This window comes from Vulpes lagopus, chromosome 23, assembly GCF_018345385.1.
Source record: "Vulpes lagopus strain Blue_001 chromosome 23, ASM1834538v1, whole genome shotgun sequence".
NCBI lineage: Eukaryota > Metazoa > Chordata > Mammalia > Carnivora > Canidae > Vulpes > Vulpes lagopus.
Genome location: NC_054846.1, coordinates 50387527 through 50405869, shown reverse-complemented (window position 1 = coordinate 50405869; position 18343 = coordinate 50387527). Strand labels below are relative to the sequence as shown.

The window sequence follows — 18343 nt, the reverse complement described above, 5'->3', positions numbered from 1 at the left end:
ATATCAGGGATGCCAATTCCTCTTGTTCAGCAAATGTCAGCTGAGTACAGTGAGTCAGCAATAGGGTCATGCTCAGAGGTGATATTCTGGCAGGACCCAGTCCTGGGGGTTGAGACCTGGTCCATTTCCCTCCACGGAGTGGCTAAAATCCAACCCGAAGCCTTCAATCCAGGGGTGGCTGGGTCACACAATGGTTGGGGGACAGCCTTCGGCTCAGGTCATGATCCTGCGATCCAGGATCCAATCCCACATCAGGCTCCCTGTGACGAGCCTGCTTCTCCCTCTGCCTATGTCTCTGCCTCTCTCGCTCTCAGTCTGCGTCTCTCCTGAATAAATAAATAAATCTTAAAATAAAAGATGCTTTCAATCCCACACCAGAGCATACCTGAGTGACATCCTGCATTGTCCCCCCTGCCACTGAAGCTGCTACTTCCCAGGCTAGCCAGGGGCAGCTTGTCCTATTTTCCTGGGGTATTGACTACACTTCTTATCCAAGCCAAAGACATGCAAGTGGGAGGAGAAGGGACCCTGCCTCCACCGTGTTTCTCTCTCCTGTGGGCAGGGAGCAAAGAATGGATGATAGTGGGTGCCAGGTGCCTTCCTGTCCTATCCACCCTCTGGGGGTTGTGTCTCATTGCAGGGTGTAAGTGTGTGATTCCAGGGGCCATGCTAACGGTTCTCTGAAGCATCTAGCTGTTGAAAATGGACTTTGTGAACTGTGCCGTGGGTGTGAGTGTGCAGGTGAGGTAGGGTTCGACTTACCAGCATCACTTGGACAGAGTCAGCCATGAGTCTCACGTAGGGCTTCAGGATGTCATAGTGGAAGGCTGGGGTCAGCATCCGCCGGTGCTGGAACCATGTCTCTCCATTCAGCAGGAGCAAACCATACCCTGGACCACAGTGTGTTTGGGGGGTGGGTGGGAAGGGACCTGCCCGAGTTATCCAGGGACAATTTGGGAGGAACCCAGGGTGTCAGAAGAAGGGCACCCTTGGCAAAGCAGGAAAGGCCAGTGCATTTTAAGAAGGGGACTTCCCAAAGCCCCAGGCCAGGAAGTGGTTATGATAGCTATCACATGGAGGTTGAAACAGAGCAGGGGATGGGTCATACAAGGACTTCCGTCAGAAGTCGGCTGAGTTCGTTGGTGAGGGCTGAGAAGCAATGTGGGAGAAGCTGAGCTACAGGAGGGCTCCACCACCATTTGGAGGGGGTGAGGGTTTTATTAGGAGATAAGGGGGCTCAATTCAGAGTTTAGTGGAGTCACTGTGGTGCTGGTCTCATCTTGTTAGTCTGGGCCAAATGTATAGTTGGTAGCAAACCTAAGCAGACGGTGGACCATAGTCCTAGGTAGACATACTTACCTATCCAGGGAGCCATGAATCTGTAGGCACCCTCAGATTTTGGGTCTGAAATTAAGAAGGATATGACAGCAAACTGGAGGTAACCAAGGAATTCAGGCTGGCCCCAAAGGCAGCTATGATATAGACCTTTGGCCCCCATCCCTTGCCAATTCTTGTCAGCTGGCAGTTTGTGTCCAGCCACCTCCCACTTGCCACCTAACCCTGACTCTTTTTCTTCCTGATAGACATTGTGGGCACAGAATAGAAGAATTAGTGTCCCATAGCAAAGCCATACGGAGCAGAAATTTGAATCAGTAAGAAATTTAGATTCTGTCCTCAGTGCACATAGAATGCCAGTATTATGGTGATTTTTTAAAATCAGGGCTCAGTTCCTATATCCCAGCTGAGGCAAGGGCTTGGGCCTGGGGGTCCACCCCAGGCATCATGGATAGGAATTTGGCTTCAGTCTAGGATCACACCACTGTGGTGAATAAAGATAGACACATAGGAGAGAAAATGGTAAGAAGGAATAAGGGGAAAGCAGCAAAGGAAAGAACAGAAAGAAACAAGAGAGAGAAAGAAAGTGGTAATTATCACAGATGTTTGAGCGTTCCAATTGACTAATTGTATTTGGCCCTGCCCTAGCTCTTAGGCTGGAAAGATCAGAGGTAGAGGGTCAGATATTGATGGACTGAGGCAACAGTCTCTCCTGGACTGTCACAGTGCACCAGAAATACATCTAAGAGGGAAGGGCCACTCCAAATGAGGAGAAGTTTAGCTCTCACCTGATCGCCCCAGGATCATCTTCATGTAGTCTGGGTCATAGACTACGAGGATAACTTTGCTTCCCCATAGCCAACGTGGACTGGCACAAGGGTATTTCTCTGTCCTTTTCTTCAGCTCTTGCAGCTCCAGACCCGTTTGGAACTGTACCAAAGAAATACAACTCAATACAACCTTGCTTCCCTCATTAGGTCCACAGCTGGGAGTGGTGGTGGAGGACAGGATGGCCCCATGGAGAGAGTTTGGATATTGGCAGCAGTTAGGAGTTTGGAACTGTCTGATGAGCTAGCTCTGAGCAGGATCCAGATTCATGGAACTTATGTTCTAGTGGGAGTGGAGGTGGGGGACATCCTTAGGCCATACACTGAGTAATGTTCTCCAGTCACTTGAGGAGGTACTCTGAGCCCCCAGGTCATTTCCATCACTGGGATCACCCTTCTCCTTGGATGCAGTGCAGGGACTCCCTAGTGGGAGCCCATATATAAAGAGTAATTTATTTATTCCTGAGCAGACAGAGAGAGACGCAGAGACACGGGCAGAGACAGACAGTCCCTATGAGAAGCCTGATGTGGGTCTGAATTCCAGGACCCAGGGATCACGACCTGAGCCAAAGGTAGACTCTCAACCACTAAGCCACACAGGTGCCCCTAGTGGGAGCCTCTTATGTCAAAGTTATGTTACCTCATCCTCCAGGATCCCCTCAAGCCTGTTTAGCAGAGGCCTCCGGGGTATCCTGTTTCAGCATAGTTGCCTGCGTTCTTTCTGATTGCTTACTCTTCAAGCTTCCAGAAACTCCTGCTCCTGGGGAGTGTCAATAGTTCCTCTGGGGTCCTGATGGAGCTAAACGGTGCTCTGCTTGGCTCTTCCTCTTTCTGGGTCACCCTGACCCCCACTGATCTGACGGCCCTCCAGAACCTCTTGGGACTTCCATCTCTGCCTGAATGGGGCTGGTCAGGGCCCGGTGAGACTCTGGTAGACAAGTGTGCCCATGGTAACTCTGTAGGCAAATACCCGGTGTTCACTGGACTTTATTCAGGCTGTGGCCACTCATGCAGGCAATGCTCCATTATAGCTGCTCCCACCTGGCTCCTTCTGGAAGTGGGGCCACCAAAAATGTCCCAATGAGAAATAAGGAGAGACGGTGGACAGAAATAAAGAGGCAGCACAGGCACTCCATCTTCAGAGGCTGTGGGCTGTGCTGGCCTGGGGTCTGCCTGAGGCAGAAGGGACGACCCGAGGTCAAGTAGGACTGTTGGGTCCTGGATTTCGCACACTGTGAAAGAAGGGCTCCTCTTTCATAATTCTGACCGATTTCAGCCCTAGTTACTGCAGCAAGTTTGCTAACCTACGAACATGTTTGTCCTTCATGAGCATTACTATGACCTTCAAGTTTTATAAATTACAGTGTAACTCTGATCTTTATCTGTGCCAGGCAACATTCAGAGATTAGTAAAACTCCCATGAGGCTACACTCCTCATCATGATCCCCATTTTGCAGATGAGGAAACAGAGGCACAGAGCAAGTTCACTTGAAGTAAGTGGCAGAGCTGGGATAGAATCTAAGTACCTTGGCTCTGAGCCCACATGCTTCCCTGTCCCACTTATCACTTGTCATCTGGCCTGAAAGATTAGCTTTAACCTACTACATGTGGCAATCTACTCCTGGCTTAGCGAGTAACAGAGGTACTGAGTAAAGAAAGTCTCAGATTTGCAGAAGCAGGAAAATATGGCTGCACTATGTGTTCAGCTGGCTGAAGCTGAGTTACATGAGTTACCTAAGTGAACTTGTCTGCTTACTGACTTTCTACACCGTCCTTGAATGGGAATGGCAGTGGAGGAAATTTTATTCATGATAGGATCAAATCCTAACTCAGAGTTGTGACAAAAGTTCACAATTTCTCAAAATGGACATAGACTCTGTGGAAATCATTCAAGCAACAGTTTGTGGGAAGAAAGTGGCCCTTGGCTGTCTCCCTGTGGCTGACATGAAGTTTCTGTCTTTGGCTTTTTTGTAATTGCTTGGCCTCCTCTTCTACAATACCTCCTCCTACCTCAGTTCACACAGTGCTAGACAGCCCCTCCTCATTTGCCCTCCCCCCTTGCTGGTGCCCCCTCTGCGGGACCAGTACTGCCAGAGGTGGAGGGGAGGCACTGTCTCCAATGCAGCCACTAGCTGCTTCTTTCTCTGTCACTGCACAGCCTGGTCAGGAATCCCTCAGAGGTCAGCTTTGTGGTGGTCACTGTGGTGCTGGAAGGGGGTGGCATCCTCAGCCCAAGGAGTTCACAGTACCAGGATTTGGGGGAACAACTAGAGGGGAAACTGATTCAGTTACTGGTGCAACTCACCATCAATACTCTTTCCTTGCCCTAATCTGGCAACCTTCTCTCATGTCTTCCAATGACTTATTGGAGTTTTAGCCCTGAAGTCACCAGTCTGGAACATCCCATAGTCTTGGGCAAACCTAACCAGTTGGTCCCTGTACCTGACAGACATCACCCCCCAGTCCGGCAAGTGAGCCTATTTTCCTGTGACCTCACACCTGATTCCTGTCTACGCTCTCTGTAGCCCATGAACACACTGCTGTGTATTCCCAGGCCGGCCAGGACCAGGACGAGAGGATGGGGTTTAATGGCTGGGGCAGGGAAGCATCAGGAAGTGTGTCTGAGAAAAGAGTTGGGACTGCTCAGCCTGGAGGGGGAAGACTTAGGAAGGACAGCCACTCATCTCAAGGTTCAGGGCTGCACCATCACCTGCACATCTCTCTGAGGAAGGAGGGTCAGATGGGCCTGAGGGCTCCAGCACAGGCTACTTTCAAGTTGGGGAGCTCCTGGAATTGGGGTGAGGAGTCCAGAACTGGCAGGTAAGGTGGGGGTTTGCCAAGGCCCATGTCCTGATCACACAAGGGGTCTCCGTGGGTTGAATCTCCTGACTGGGTTGATGCTTCCAGAGTCCTGGCCCACCCTGCCTTCCCTCTCCCCAGTTCAGCCCCTTCCTACCTCCTGCTTGTGCCCAAAGAACCAGTGGGAAGGAGGGGACGGGAACTGCTGGACAGCTTTGAGCAGCCACTGCCTGTGCTGGTAGAGTTGTGCTGTCTTGAGCAGCAGCAGAGCCAGGCCTAGCAGGGAGGCCACCTGCAGGAGCCCAGACACAGTGTCCAGGGGTCTGGTGAGGCTCAGTACAGAGACACTCATGGTTCAGGGGCTGCTGGGTCACTGACTCTCCCTGAGTGTTGCTTAAATCCCCTGAGCACCCGGCCTAGCCAATCAGGGGAGGATGGCCCTGCCCACCTGGAGGGGGAGTGAAGCATGAGGGCAGAGCTTAGACTGGGATTCCAGAGTTCATTAACTGAGAGGATGCACCTTAGGAATCGGTAGGAAGGAAACCTTCTGAACAGACAGTGATAATGCCCAGGCACATTCCCCTTTGCCCTTATCTCTGTTATTCATCAGTTATTTCAGGAGCACCTACTTTGTGCCCGACAGTGTGCTATGTGCCAGGCCACAGTGGCCAGCAAAACAGACAGGAACCCTGACTGCAAAAAATGTACAGCCTACTTTACCAAATGTCCAGGAGGTGTGCTTGGGTTGATGATTATCCCATTTCTGAGAAAAGAACACTTATAGGGATGTGGCCAGAGGAAAATTGACTTTGAGAGGGCCAAATGAAATTAGAATCAGGGGGCCTCCAAACTTTCGGCCCCAGCTGCCTCTGCACTGCTCCCCACACTTGTCCAAGCCACCGTTCACTTGTGTCCTGGGCTGACTGTGTTTGCAGGCAGAGCACTGGCCTCACACTCAGGAGGCCCAGCCTCAGGGCTCGCGCAGGACATACGAAGCCAGGCAATCACACTCTCTGTGCCTCAGATTCTCCTTCTGTAAGGGGAGTAAACATTCCTTTGCCAAGTTCCTCCCAGGAATGCTCATTGAGTCAGTCACTGATGCACTCAGCAAATGTTTCCTGAGCTCACGCTCTGGGAGATAAAGACAGAAAACTAAGGCAGTACAGGAAAACTCGGTAAGGCCTGTACTGAAAGAGTGAATAGTGGGCTGGAAAGGAGAAGGGAAGGAGAAAACTACAAACAAGGATGGAGAAGAAAACTTCTCCAGGGAAGGAGAAAACTACAAACAAGGATGGGACCCTGAAGGGTAAGAGTTCATCAGGTGGAGAGTCCTCAGGAGACAGGGGCGGGGGTGGGGTGGGGGCTACAGCTCATAGAGATCGTGTGAATGTGCATCTGAGGAGGACAGTTTAATTTCTCACCTTCACTTTGTTCCTGGTTTTCTCCCCCCAAACCCACTCCAAGCCCATTACTCAAATGGAGACCAAGATGTTTTCATGAGGAGTTCTTTGGAAGGCACATTTGAGGGGCCTCCCTCTTCTGCCCTGTTCCTCACTATCTACCTTATTACTCCTATGCCCTCCTCCTGTGGCTGACCTTGTGACAGGAGATGCATTACACAACCTGTGTGGTCAGAGTTCTTTCTTTTTTCCCCTTAATCCTTGGCTCTTCTCCAAACCCAGGGAGCCATAACCACTTTACCCATGCTTCTCAACATTCCTGAGTTCTGTAGATACTTTCCCACCCTCTCTGGCCTCAGGTCAGAGACTCTGGAGCCTAACTCTTTCCCTCACATGGCCCATAACCAGCTTTGCACCTAGCACATGAGGGGCATTTGTAGAAGTGCTTGGACGTACGACCATCAGGGTTGCAATTCTGAGTGTAACTCCATGTTTTCTTCCCTGGGTCCTTGGTTACCTCTATAGAACTGAGTGCCTAATGCTTGGTCATAGCTAGTATTTAGTGAGCACTTATCATATTCTATGCAGTGAGTGAGGAGCTTGGTATGTTTTCCCCAAACCAACCCTAAAAACAGATTTTTAAAAAAATCTTAATTCTCAAGGTGGCGTGACTCCCCTCTTTGGGAAGGGAGTGGGTCCAGGGTGGACCGGGTCTTTTAAGATTTGGATATTCTAATCCCATCAATGTGCTTGAGATAAAATGGAGAACTCTGGCACTGGGTGTATCCACAGCCCGATCACAGATGGAGTGAAGGCAAGGATCTGATATAGACCTGGGACACAGGAGGGGAGATCATTTGCTTTCTCTGAGGGCTTCTTGGACAGCAGTGGGTGCAATACCACCTCCTCCAAACCAGAGAGTGGGGTGACATCACTATTCCCCTCACCCCACCTCAACTCCCCACCCTCCAGCCCACCAACATGGTCAGACTTCAGAGAGAAATACCTTGCCTCCACTGGAGGCAGAGGTGCTTACACCCAACACTGCCCCTTGTACCTTGAAGGGTAAAAATAGGCAATATAGAAGATAAATTATGGAAAAGGATGAAGCTGGAGAGAAGAGAGCAAATTATTAGATCATGAAGGTAGACTTATGGAACTCAGCGATTTCATAAAGCACAATACTATTCATATCATAGGAGTCACAGAAGGGAAGAGCGGGAAAAAGGGGCAGAGGATAATTTGAACAGCTCACAGCTGAGAACTTCCCAATCTGGGGAAGGAAACAGGTATTCAAGCCCAAGAAGCATAGGGAACTACCTTCAAAATCAACAAAAACAGGTCAACACCAACACATATCACAGTGAAACTTAGAAAATACAAAATAAAGAGGCAATTCTGAAATCGGCTAGGGACAAAGGGTACTTAACCTATAGGGGCAGACAACATAAGGTTAGCAGCAGATCTATCCACAGAAATTTGGCAGGCCAGAAGAGAATGGTATGATATATTTAACATGCCAAAGCGGGAGGGTAAGTAGCCAGGAATATTTTATTCCGCAAGGCTGTCATTCAGAATAGAAGGAGAGATAAAGAGTTTACAAGACAAGCAAAAAACAAAAGGAGTTCATGGACTTTAACTAAACCACCCCACAAGAAACATTAAGGGAGACCATTGGAGCAGCAAAGAGAGACCAAAACCAAAAAACTGAGAAAGGAAATTTGCGATCTACAGGAACAGCGGCTTTCAAGTAATATAATGGCACTAAATTCAAACTTACCAATAATTACTCTTTATGGAAATGGACTAAATGCTCCATCAAAAGACAAAGGAAACCATAAGAGATAAAACGAAAAACAAAAAACAAGATCCATGGATATGCTGCTTACAAGAGACTCATTTTAGACTCAAAGACACCTCCAGATCAAAAGTGAGGGAATGGAAAACCATTTACCATGCTAATGGACATCAAAAGGAAGCCAGAGTAGCCATACTTATATCAGACAAACTAGATTTTAAACCAAAGAGGTTTAATAAGAGATGAAGAAGGGCACTATATCATAATAAAGGGGTCTATCCAACAAAAAATCCGATACTTGTGAATATTTATGTCCCCCACTTGGGAGCAGCCAAATATATAAATTTAATCACAAACTAAAGAAACTCAAGGATAAAGATACAATAAAAGTAGGAGACTTTAACACCCCGCTCACAGTAATGGACAGGTCATCTAAACATTGTCAACAAGGAAACAGTGGCTTTGAATGACATACTGGGTCAGTTGTCATCAGACTTTTCATCCTAAAGCAGCAGAATGCAGATTATTTTTGAACGTGCATGGAACATTCTCTAGAATAGATTAGACACTGGGTCACATATCAGGCCTCCACCTCTACAAAAAGAGTGAGATCTTGATGGGATGAGCACTGGGTGTTATTCTAAATGTTGGCAAATTGAACATCAATAAAAAATAAATTTATAAAAACAAAACAAAAACTTGAAGCCAAGCACAAGAAAAATTCGGGACTATAGACTTAAGGGCAAGCAGTTTATTACAATGTATTTCTATTGAAACAGAAGGATGTTGTATACTGTTCACAAAACGGAAAAACATGTAAGCACTGTACATGGTGAGCTTTGGTTATTTTTCCCTTATGCCATAGAAAAAAATGTATAAAAACTATCAAAAAGCTAATGTGCATACTGGGGATTTACCCCAAAGATACAGATGCAATGAAACACCGGGACACCTGCACCCCGATGTTTCTAGCCGCAATATCCACAATAGCCAAACTGTGGAAGGAGCCTCGGTGTCCATTGAAAGATGAATGGATAAAGAAGGTGTGGTTTATGTATACAACGGAGTATTACTCAGGCATTAGAAATGACAAATACCCACCATTTGCTTCGATGTGGATGGAACTGGAGGGTATTATGCTGAGTGAAATAAGTCAGTCGGAGATGGACAAACAGTATATGGTCTCATTCATTTGGGGAATATAAATAATAGTGAAAGGGAATAACGGAGAAAGGAGAAAAAATGAGTGGTAGGTATCAGAAAGGAAGACAGGACATAGACTCTTAACTCTGTGAAACGAACTGGGGGTGGTGGAAGGGGAGGTCGGCAGGGGTGGGGGTGACTGATTGGTGGGCACTGAGGTGGGCATTTGACGGGATGAGCACTGGGTGTTATTCTGTATATTGGTAAATTGAACACCAATAAAAAATAAATTTATTATAAAAAAAAAACAATGAACGGATTAACCACAAAATTAAAGAAGAAAAAAATATGCATGAAAGCAAATGAAAATGAAAACAACGACAGTCCAAAACTTTGGGATGCAGTGAAGGTGGTCATAAGAGGGGAAGCATATAGTGACCCAGGCCTTCCTTGAGAAACAAAAAGTATCTCAAATACACAATTAACCTTATACCCAAAGGAGTTGCAGAATAAACAGCAAATAAAGCCCAAAACCAGCAGAAGAAGGGAAATGATACAGATTAAAGCAGAAATAAATGATACAGATTTAAAAAAAAAACACACAGTAGAACAAATCAATGAAACTAGGAGCTAGTTCTTTTAAAGAATTAACAAAACTGCTACCCAGACCTAACAAACAGAAAAGAGAAAGGACCTGGATAAATAAAATCACAAATGAGGGATCCCTGGGTGGCGCAGCGGTTTGGCGCCTGCCTTTGGCCCAGGGCGCGATCCTGGAGACCCGGGATCGGGTCCCACGTCGGGCTCCCGGTGCATGGAGCCTGCTTCTCCCTCTGCCTGTGTCTCTGCCTCTCTCTCTCTCTCTCTCTGTGACTGTCATGAATGGGTAGAAATTAGAAAAAAATAAAAAAATAAAAAAATAAAATCACAAATGAAAGAAGAGAGATGCTAACCAATACCACAGGAATACATTTATCAGGGAAGATTATGAGCAACTCTATGCCAGCAATTTGGGCAATGTGGAAGAAATGGATAAATGACTAGAAGCATACTAGCACATATACATATAAATTACCACAACCGAAAGAGGAAGAAACAGATAATTTGAACAGACCCATAACCAGTGAAGAAATTGAACCAGTAATCAAAAATCTTCCAATACACAAGCGCTCGTGGCCAGAGAGCTTCCCAGGGCAATTCTACCAACATGTAAAGTAGAGGGAACACCTATTCTTCTGAAACTGTTCCATAAAACAGAAACAGAAGGAAAATTTCCAACCCATCCTCTGAGGCCAACATTACTTTGATTCCAAAGCCAGACAAAGACCCAATAGAAAGGAGAATTACAAGACCACTATCCCTGACGAACACAACTACAAAAATTCTCAACAAGTTACTAGCAAATCAAATTAACAGTACATTAAAAGAATTATTGACATGATCCAGTCGGTTTTATTCCTGGACTCCAGGGTGGTTCAATATCCACGGATCAATCAACGTGATACACCACATTAATTAAAGAAAGGATAAGAACCATATAATCCTCTCAACGGATGCAGAAAAAGTATTTGACAAAAACATGGATAGAAGGAACATAGCTCAACATCATAAAGGCCATATACCAAAGACCCACAACTAATATCATCCTCAATGGGGAAAAACTGAGAGCTTTTCCCCAAAGGTCAGGAACATGCAGGGATGTTGACTCTCACCACTATTGTTCAATATAATACGGGAATTCCTGGCCTCGGGCATCAGACAATAAAAAGAAATAAAAGGCATCCACATCAGCAAGGAAGAAGTGAAACTTTTACTCTTTGTAGATGACATGAAGCTCTCCACCAAAAAATGATATTTTCACTCATTTTCTCTCCTTTCCTTTTATTCCCTTTCACTAATTTTTATATTCCCCAAATGAATGAGGTCATAGATCATTCTCAATAAAATAAAAACCGTTTCTGAGAAAGTACTCAACATATCACAAATATTCGGCTCTATGGTACTAAATTGATGAAACACAACTGCTTTAGAAAGTGAGGACATGTCATCAGAATATGTGGAGAAGCAGAGAGAGCCTAGCCTCGTCAGCCGGGGCCTTCCAGAGCTGTAGAGAAGGATCAATGTGTCCCCTCTACACAGGACAAGTGGGAGGAACTCCTCACCCAGAACTCACATCTGGAGATCTTTGAACACGTCTCCTTGACGACCTTGGACACTATTATGAAGTTGCCTTCAGCTACCAGGGCAACCACCAGGCAGACAGGTCAGTGAAATGCTTAAGGCCGGGTCCTATTTCCTACCAACTGGTGTGGAATCATCTGGAGGCAGTTCCAGTAGTTGTGATGTTTACCAACCCAAAGAGTCACATTCTGCAGAGCTCCAGTCTGACAGTCAAATTTACCCCACACCAAACTTACATTAGGCACAGACCCTGATCCCTGCCTCAGGGAGAAGCATGGCTCCCCAAGTCCCTCATAAATGGCTGGGGGTTTCCAGGGCACAAGACAGAAATGTCAGACGCCTAGGTCACCTGCACCAATGACTGAGGAAACCTCCACCCAGCCCCACTCCATTCCAGTTCAGATGCCTCCCTCCAACTCGAGCCCTCTGCACCATCCTCCTTCAGGAACTCCTAGTCCTACATTCAGGCCATTAAAGATCTGATGGGAGGGCCCTGATAGGGTCCTAGCTCCTCAATTAGGGAATACATTGATTGCCAGGGCCTTGCCTGCCCTTCAAGGTAGCTTTGTTTTAGGGAGCACCTGGACCAGATGCCCTACACCACCATGTGCATCAAGGAGGCATTGCGACTCTATCCACCAGTTCCAAGTGTTGGCAGAGAGCTCAGCAAGCCCATCACCTTCCCTTATGGACGCTCCTTACCCAGAGGTATGGCCTTCACAACTCTCACTCCGTAAGCAGTCCTGTGGGACACATGGGAGGTCTGAATCCACATGTCCTGGGGCAGTTCTAATGTTTGCCGCCCCATTTTATCTGCAGTAAGTGGGGACAAGGTTGTAGTTTGGATGAGGTTATGGAATGCTTGTCACAGAGCCTGGCCACATTCAATGTATATAAGAAATAGTCTAAGGGATTATAGTGGACTGGAAGGAAAATGAGAGTGAAGAATTAGAGAGGGAGACAAAACATAAAGACTCCTAACTCTGGGAAAGAAACTAGGGGTAGTAGAAGGGGAGGTGGGCGGGGGGATGGGGTGACTGGGTGACGGGCACTGCAAGGGCACTTGATAGGAGGAGCAGAGGGTGTCATACTATATGTTGCCAAATCGAACTTCAATTAAAAGAGTAATTAAAAAATAAAATAAATGGGAGTTCCCCATCGTACCTAGAGAGAACATTCTCCACCTGTTCATTCTCCACATAACATGAAAATTGCGTCTAGATTTTTAGATGTCGAAGGAATAGAATCCTAAGTCTTTTTTTTCTGGCTATTTTTAAAATAATAAATTTATTTTTTATTGGTGTTCAATTTGCCAACATACAGAACAACACCCAGTGCTCATCCCGTCAAGTCCCCCCTCAGTGCCATCACCCAGCCACTCCACCCCAGCTCACCTCCCGTTCCACCACCCATGTTCGATTCCCAGAGTTAGGAGTCTCATGTTCTGTCTCCCTTTCTGATATTTCCCACTCATTTTTTTCTCCTTTCCCCTTTATTTTTTTAAAAAATATATTTTTTATTGGTGTTCAATTTGTAAACATATAGAATAACACCCAGTTCTCATCCCGTCAAGTGCCCACCTCAGTGCCCGTCACCCAGTCACCCCCACCCCCCTCCCACATCCCCTTCCACCACCCCTAGTTTGTTTCCCAGAGTTAGGAGTCTTTCATGTTCTGTCTCCCTTTCTGATATTTCCCACTTATTTTTCTCCTTTCCCCTTTATTCCCTTTCACTATTTTTTTATATTCCCCAAATGAATGAGACCATATAATGTTTGTCTTTCTCCGATTGACTGATTTCACTCAGCATAATACCCTCCAGTTCCATCCACGTCGAAGCAAATCGTGGGTATTTGTTGTTTCTAATGGCTGAGGAATATTCCATTGTATACATAAACCACATCTTCTTTATCCATTCATCTTTCCATGGACACCGAGGCTCCTTCCACAGTTTGGCTATTGTGGACATTGCTGCTAGAAACATCGGGGTGCAGGTGTCCCGGCGTTTCATTTTATCTGTATCTTTGGGGTAAATCCCCAGCAGTGCAATTGCTGGATCGTAGGGTAGATCTATTTTTAACTCTTTGAGGAACCTTCACACAATCTTCCAGAGTGGCTGCACCAGTTCACATTCCCACCAACAGTGCAAGAGGGTTCCCCTTTCTCTACATCCTCTCCAACATTTGTGGTTTCCTGCCCTGTTAATTTTCCCCATTCTCACTGGTGTGAGGTGGTATCTCATTGTGGTTTTGATATATAATTCCCTGATGGCAAGTGATGCAGAGCATTTTCTCATGTGTATGTTGGCCATGTCTATGTCTTCCTCTGTGAAATTTCTCTTCATGTCTTTTGCCCATTTCATGATTGGATTGTTTGTTTCCTTGCTGTTGAGTTTAACAAGTTCTTTATAGATCTTTGATACTAGCCCTTTATCTGATACGTCATTTGCAAATATCTTCTCCCATTCTGTAGCTTGTCCCCTAATTTTGTTGACTGTTTCTTTTGCTGTGCAAAAGCTTCTTACCTTGTTGAAGTCCCAATAGTTCATTTTTGCTTTTGTTTCTCTTGTCTTCATGGATGTATATTGCAAGAAGTTACTTGGCCGAGTACAAAAAGGGTTTTGCCTGTGTTCTCTTCTAGGATTTTGATGGAATCTTGTCTCCCATTTAGATCTTTCATCCATTTTGAGTTTATTTTTGTGTCTGGTGTAAGAGAACGGTCCAGTTTCATTCTTCTGCATGTGGCTGTCCAATGTTCCCAGCACCATTTATTTATTTATTTATTTATACAATAAAATTATTTTTTATTGGTGTTCAATTTGCCAACATACAGAATAACACCCAGTGCTCATCCCGTCAAGTGCCCACCTCAGTGCCCGTCACCCATTTACCCCCACCCTCCCGCCCTCTTCCCCTTCCACGACCCCTAGTTCGTTTCCCAGAGTTAGGAGTCTTTATGTTCTGTCTCCCTTTCTGATATTTCCCACAAATTTCTTCTCCCTTCCCTTATATTCCCTTTCACAATTATTTATATTCCCCAAATGAATGAGAACATATAATGTTTGTCCTCTGATTGACTTATTTCACTCAGCATAATACCCTCCAGTTCGATCCATGTTGAAGCAAATGGTGGGTATTTATCATTTCTAATGCCAGCACCATTTATTGAAGGGACTGTCTTTTTTTTCCAGTGGAGAGTCTTTCCTCCTTTATTGAATATTAGTTGACCATAAAGTTGAGGGTCCACTTCTGGATTCTCTATTCTGTTCCATTGATCTATGTATCTGTTTTTGTGCCAGTGCCACACTGTCTTGATGACCACAACTTTGTAGTACAACCTGACATCTGGCATTGTGATGCCCCCAGCTATGGTTTTCCTTTTCAATATTGCCCTAGCTATTCGGGGTCTTTTCTGATTCCACACAAAACTTAAGATAATTTGTTCCAGCTCTCTGAAGAATGTCCATTGTATTTTGATAGGGATTGCATTAAATGTATAAATTGCCCAGGTAGCATTGACATTTTCACAATATTAATTCTTCCAATCCATGAGCATGGAATATTTCCATCACTTTGTGTCTTCCTCAATTTCTTTCAGTAGTGTTCTGTAGTTTTTAGGGTATAGATACTTTACCTCTTTGGTTAGGTTTATTCCTTGGTATTTTATGCTTTTGGGTGCAATTGTAAATGGGATTGAGTGTTTTATTTCTCTTTCTTCAGTCTCATTGTTAGTGTATAGAAATGTGACTGACTTCTGGGCATTGATTTTGTATCTTGCCACACTGCCAAATTGCTCTATGAGTTCTAGCAATCTTGGGGTGGAGTTTTTTGGGTTTCTATGTAGATAATCATGTCATCTGTGATGAGGGAGAGTTTGACTTCCTCTTTGCCAATTTGAATGCCTTTTATTTCTTTGTGTTGCCTGATTGCTGAGGCTAGGCCTCTAGTACTCTGATGAACAGCAGTGGTGAGAGTTGACATCCCTGCCTTGTTCCTGATCTTAGAGAAAAGGCTCCCAGTTTCCCCATTGAGAATGATATTCTGTGGGCTTTTCGTAGATGGCTTTTAAGATGCTGAGGCATGTTCACTCTATCCCTACACTCTGAAGAGTTTTGATCAGGAATGGATGCTGTATTTTGCCAAATGCTTTCTCTGCATCTTTGAGAGGATCATACGGTTCTTGTTTTTTCTCTTGTTGATATGATCTATCACATTGATTGCTTTACGAGTGTTGAGCCAGCCTTGCATCCCAGGGATAAACCCCACTTGGTCAAGGTGAATAATCTTCTTAATGTACTGTTGGATCCTATTGGCTAGTATCTTGTTGAGAATTTTTGCATCCATGTTCATCAGGGATATTGGTCTGTAATTCTCCTTTTTGGTGGGGTCTTGGTCTGGTTTTGGAATTAAGGTGATGCTGGCCTCATAGAACAGGTTTGGAAGTATTCCATATCTTTCTATGTTTCTGAACAGCTGTAGTAGAATAGGTATGGTTTGTTCTTTAAACGTTTGATAGAATTCCCCAGAGAAGCCATCTGGCCCTGGACCTTTGTGTCTTGGGAGGTTTTTGAGGACTGCTTCAATTTGCACCCTGGTTATTGGTCTGTTCAGGATTTCTATTTCTTCCTGTTCCAGTTTTGGTAGTTTGTGATTTTTCAGAAATGTGTGCATTTCTTCTAGATTGCCTAATTTATTGGCGTATAGCTGCTGATAATGTGTTTTTATTTTATTTTATTTTTTAAATTTTATTTATTTATGATAGTCACAGAGAGAGAGAGAGAGAGAGAGAGAGAGAGAGGCAGAGACACAGGCAGAGGGAGAAGCAGGCTCCATGCACTGGGAGACCGATGTGGGATTCGATCCTGGGTCTCCAGGATCGCGCCCTGGGCCAAAGGCAGGCACTGAACTGCTGCGCCACCCAGGGATCCCCAATAATGTGTTGTTAAAATCGTTTGTATTTCCTTGGTGTTGGTGGTGATCTCTCGTTTCTCATTCATGATTTTATTAATTTGAGTCTTTCCTCTCTTCTTTTTAGTATGGTTGGCTAATGGTTTATCTATCTTATTAATTCCTTCAAAGAACCAAGTCTTGGTTTTGTTGATTTGTTCCATAGTTCTTCTGGTCTCTATTTCATTGAGTTCTGCTCGAATCTTTATTAACTCTCTTCTTCTGCTGGGTGTAGGATCAATTTGCTGTTTTATCTCCAGCTCCTTTAAGCGCAAGGTTAGCTTTTGTATTTGAGTGTTTTCCAGTTTTTGGATGCATGCTTGTATTGTGATATATTTCCCCTTCAGGACTGCTTTTGCTGTATCCTAAGATTTTGAATTGTTGTTTCTTCATTCTCATTAATTTCCATGAAACATTTTAATTCTTCTCTAATTTCCTGGTTGACCCTTTCATCTTTTAGCAGCATGGTCTTTAACCTCCACGTGTTTCAAATCCTTCCAAACTTCTTCTTGTGATTTAGTTCTAATTTCGAAGCATTATGGTCTGATAATATGCAGGGGACAATACCAATATTTTGGTATCGGTTAAGACCTGATTTGTGACCCAGTATGTGGTCTATTCTGGAGAAAGTTCCATGTGCACTTGAGAAGAATGTGTATTCAGTTGCGTTCGGATGTAAAGTTCTGTAAATATCTGTGAAATCCATCTGGTCCAGTGTATAATTTAAAGCTCTTGTTTCATTGGAGATGTTGTGCTTTAAACATCTGTCACTTGCAGAATGCGCTGTGTTGAAGTCTCCCAATATTAGTGTATTTTTATCTAAGTATGTCTTAACTTTGGTTATTAATTGATTGATATACTCGGCAGCTCTCACATTTGGGGCATAAATATTGATGATTGTTAGGTCCTCTGGTTGGATGGATCCTTTAAGTATGATATAGTGTCCCTCTTCATCTCTCACTACAGTGTTTGGGGTAAATTTTAGTTTATCTGATATAAGGCTGTCTACCCCTGCTTTCTTTTGAGGACCATTTGAATGGTAAATGGTTCTCCAACCTTTTATTTTCAGGCTGTAGGTGTCCTTTTGTCTAAAATGAGTCTGTTGTAGACAGCAAATAGATGGGTCTTGCTTTTTTTTTATCCAGTCTGAAACTCTGTGCCTTTTGATGGGGTCATTAAGCCTGTTCACGTTCAGAGTTACTATTGAAAGATATGAATTTAGTGTCATCATGATACCTATTAAGTCCCTGTTTTGTGGAATGTTCCCTTGGGCTTCCTCTATTACTGAGTCCTCCTTAGTATTTCTGGCAGAGTTGGCTTCGTGGTCACATATTCTTTCAATTTCTGCCTATCTTGGAAGCTCTTTGTCTCTCCTTCTATTCTGAATGAGAGCCTTGCTGGATAATGTATTCTTGGCTGCATGTTCTTCTCATTTAGGACCCTGAATATATCCTGCCAGACCTTTCTGTCCTTCCAGGTCTCTGTGGAGAGGTCTGCTGTTAATCTAATATTTCTCCCCATAAAATTTAGAGATTTCTTGTCTCTTGCTGCTTTAAGGATCTTATTTTTATCTTGTTGGAATTTGCAAGTTTCACTATTAAATGTCGAGGTGTTGAGCGGTTTTTATTGATTTAAGGGGTATCTCTCTATTTCCTGGATCTGAATGCCTGTTTCCCTCCCCAAATTAGGGAAGTTCTCAGCTATCATTTGTTTAAATACATATTCTGGCCCTCTGGCCCTTTCGGCGCCTTCGGGAACCCTAATTAAATGTAGATTTTTCCTTCTGAGGCTGTCATGTAGTTCCCTTAATCTATCCTCATGATCTTTTAATTGTTTTTCTCTTTTTTCCCCAGTTTCCCTCCTTGCCATCAACTTATCTTCTATGTCACTCATTCTTCTACTTCATTAACCCTCA

The 18343-nt window shown here is 44.6% G+C and overlaps 1 protein-coding gene and 1 long non-coding RNA gene across 2 annotated transcripts in view; one reads left to right on the top strand and one right to left on the bottom strand.

The window, feature by feature from the left end:
• The window catches only part of LOC121481290 (cytochrome P450 4X1-like), a 92702-nt gene extending 87253 nt beyond the window's left edge, over window positions 1–5449 (bottom strand). Inside the window, exons 1-4 of the mRNA XM_041738566.1 lie at window positions 5119–5449; window positions 2124–2265; window positions 1360–1404; window positions 763–890 (exon numbers count right to left, since the gene is read on the bottom strand). Coding sequence (XP_041594500.1) covers window positions 763–890; window positions 1360–1404; window positions 2124–2265; window positions 5119–5313 — 510 coding nt within the window. The 5' untranslated portion in view covers window positions 5314–5449. The remainder of the gene's footprint in view (window positions 1–762; window positions 891–1359; window positions 1405–2123; window positions 2266–5118) is intronic.
• Window positions 5450–5898: 449 nt separating this feature from the next.
• Window positions 5899–11954, top strand: LOC121481293. The gene is made up of 3 exons (XR_005985252.1): window positions 5899–6267; window positions 11442–11565; window positions 11865–11954. It is a non-coding gene; the product is annotated as an uncharacterized LOC121481293 (long non-coding RNA).
• Window positions 11955–18343: the final 6389 nt, after the last annotated feature.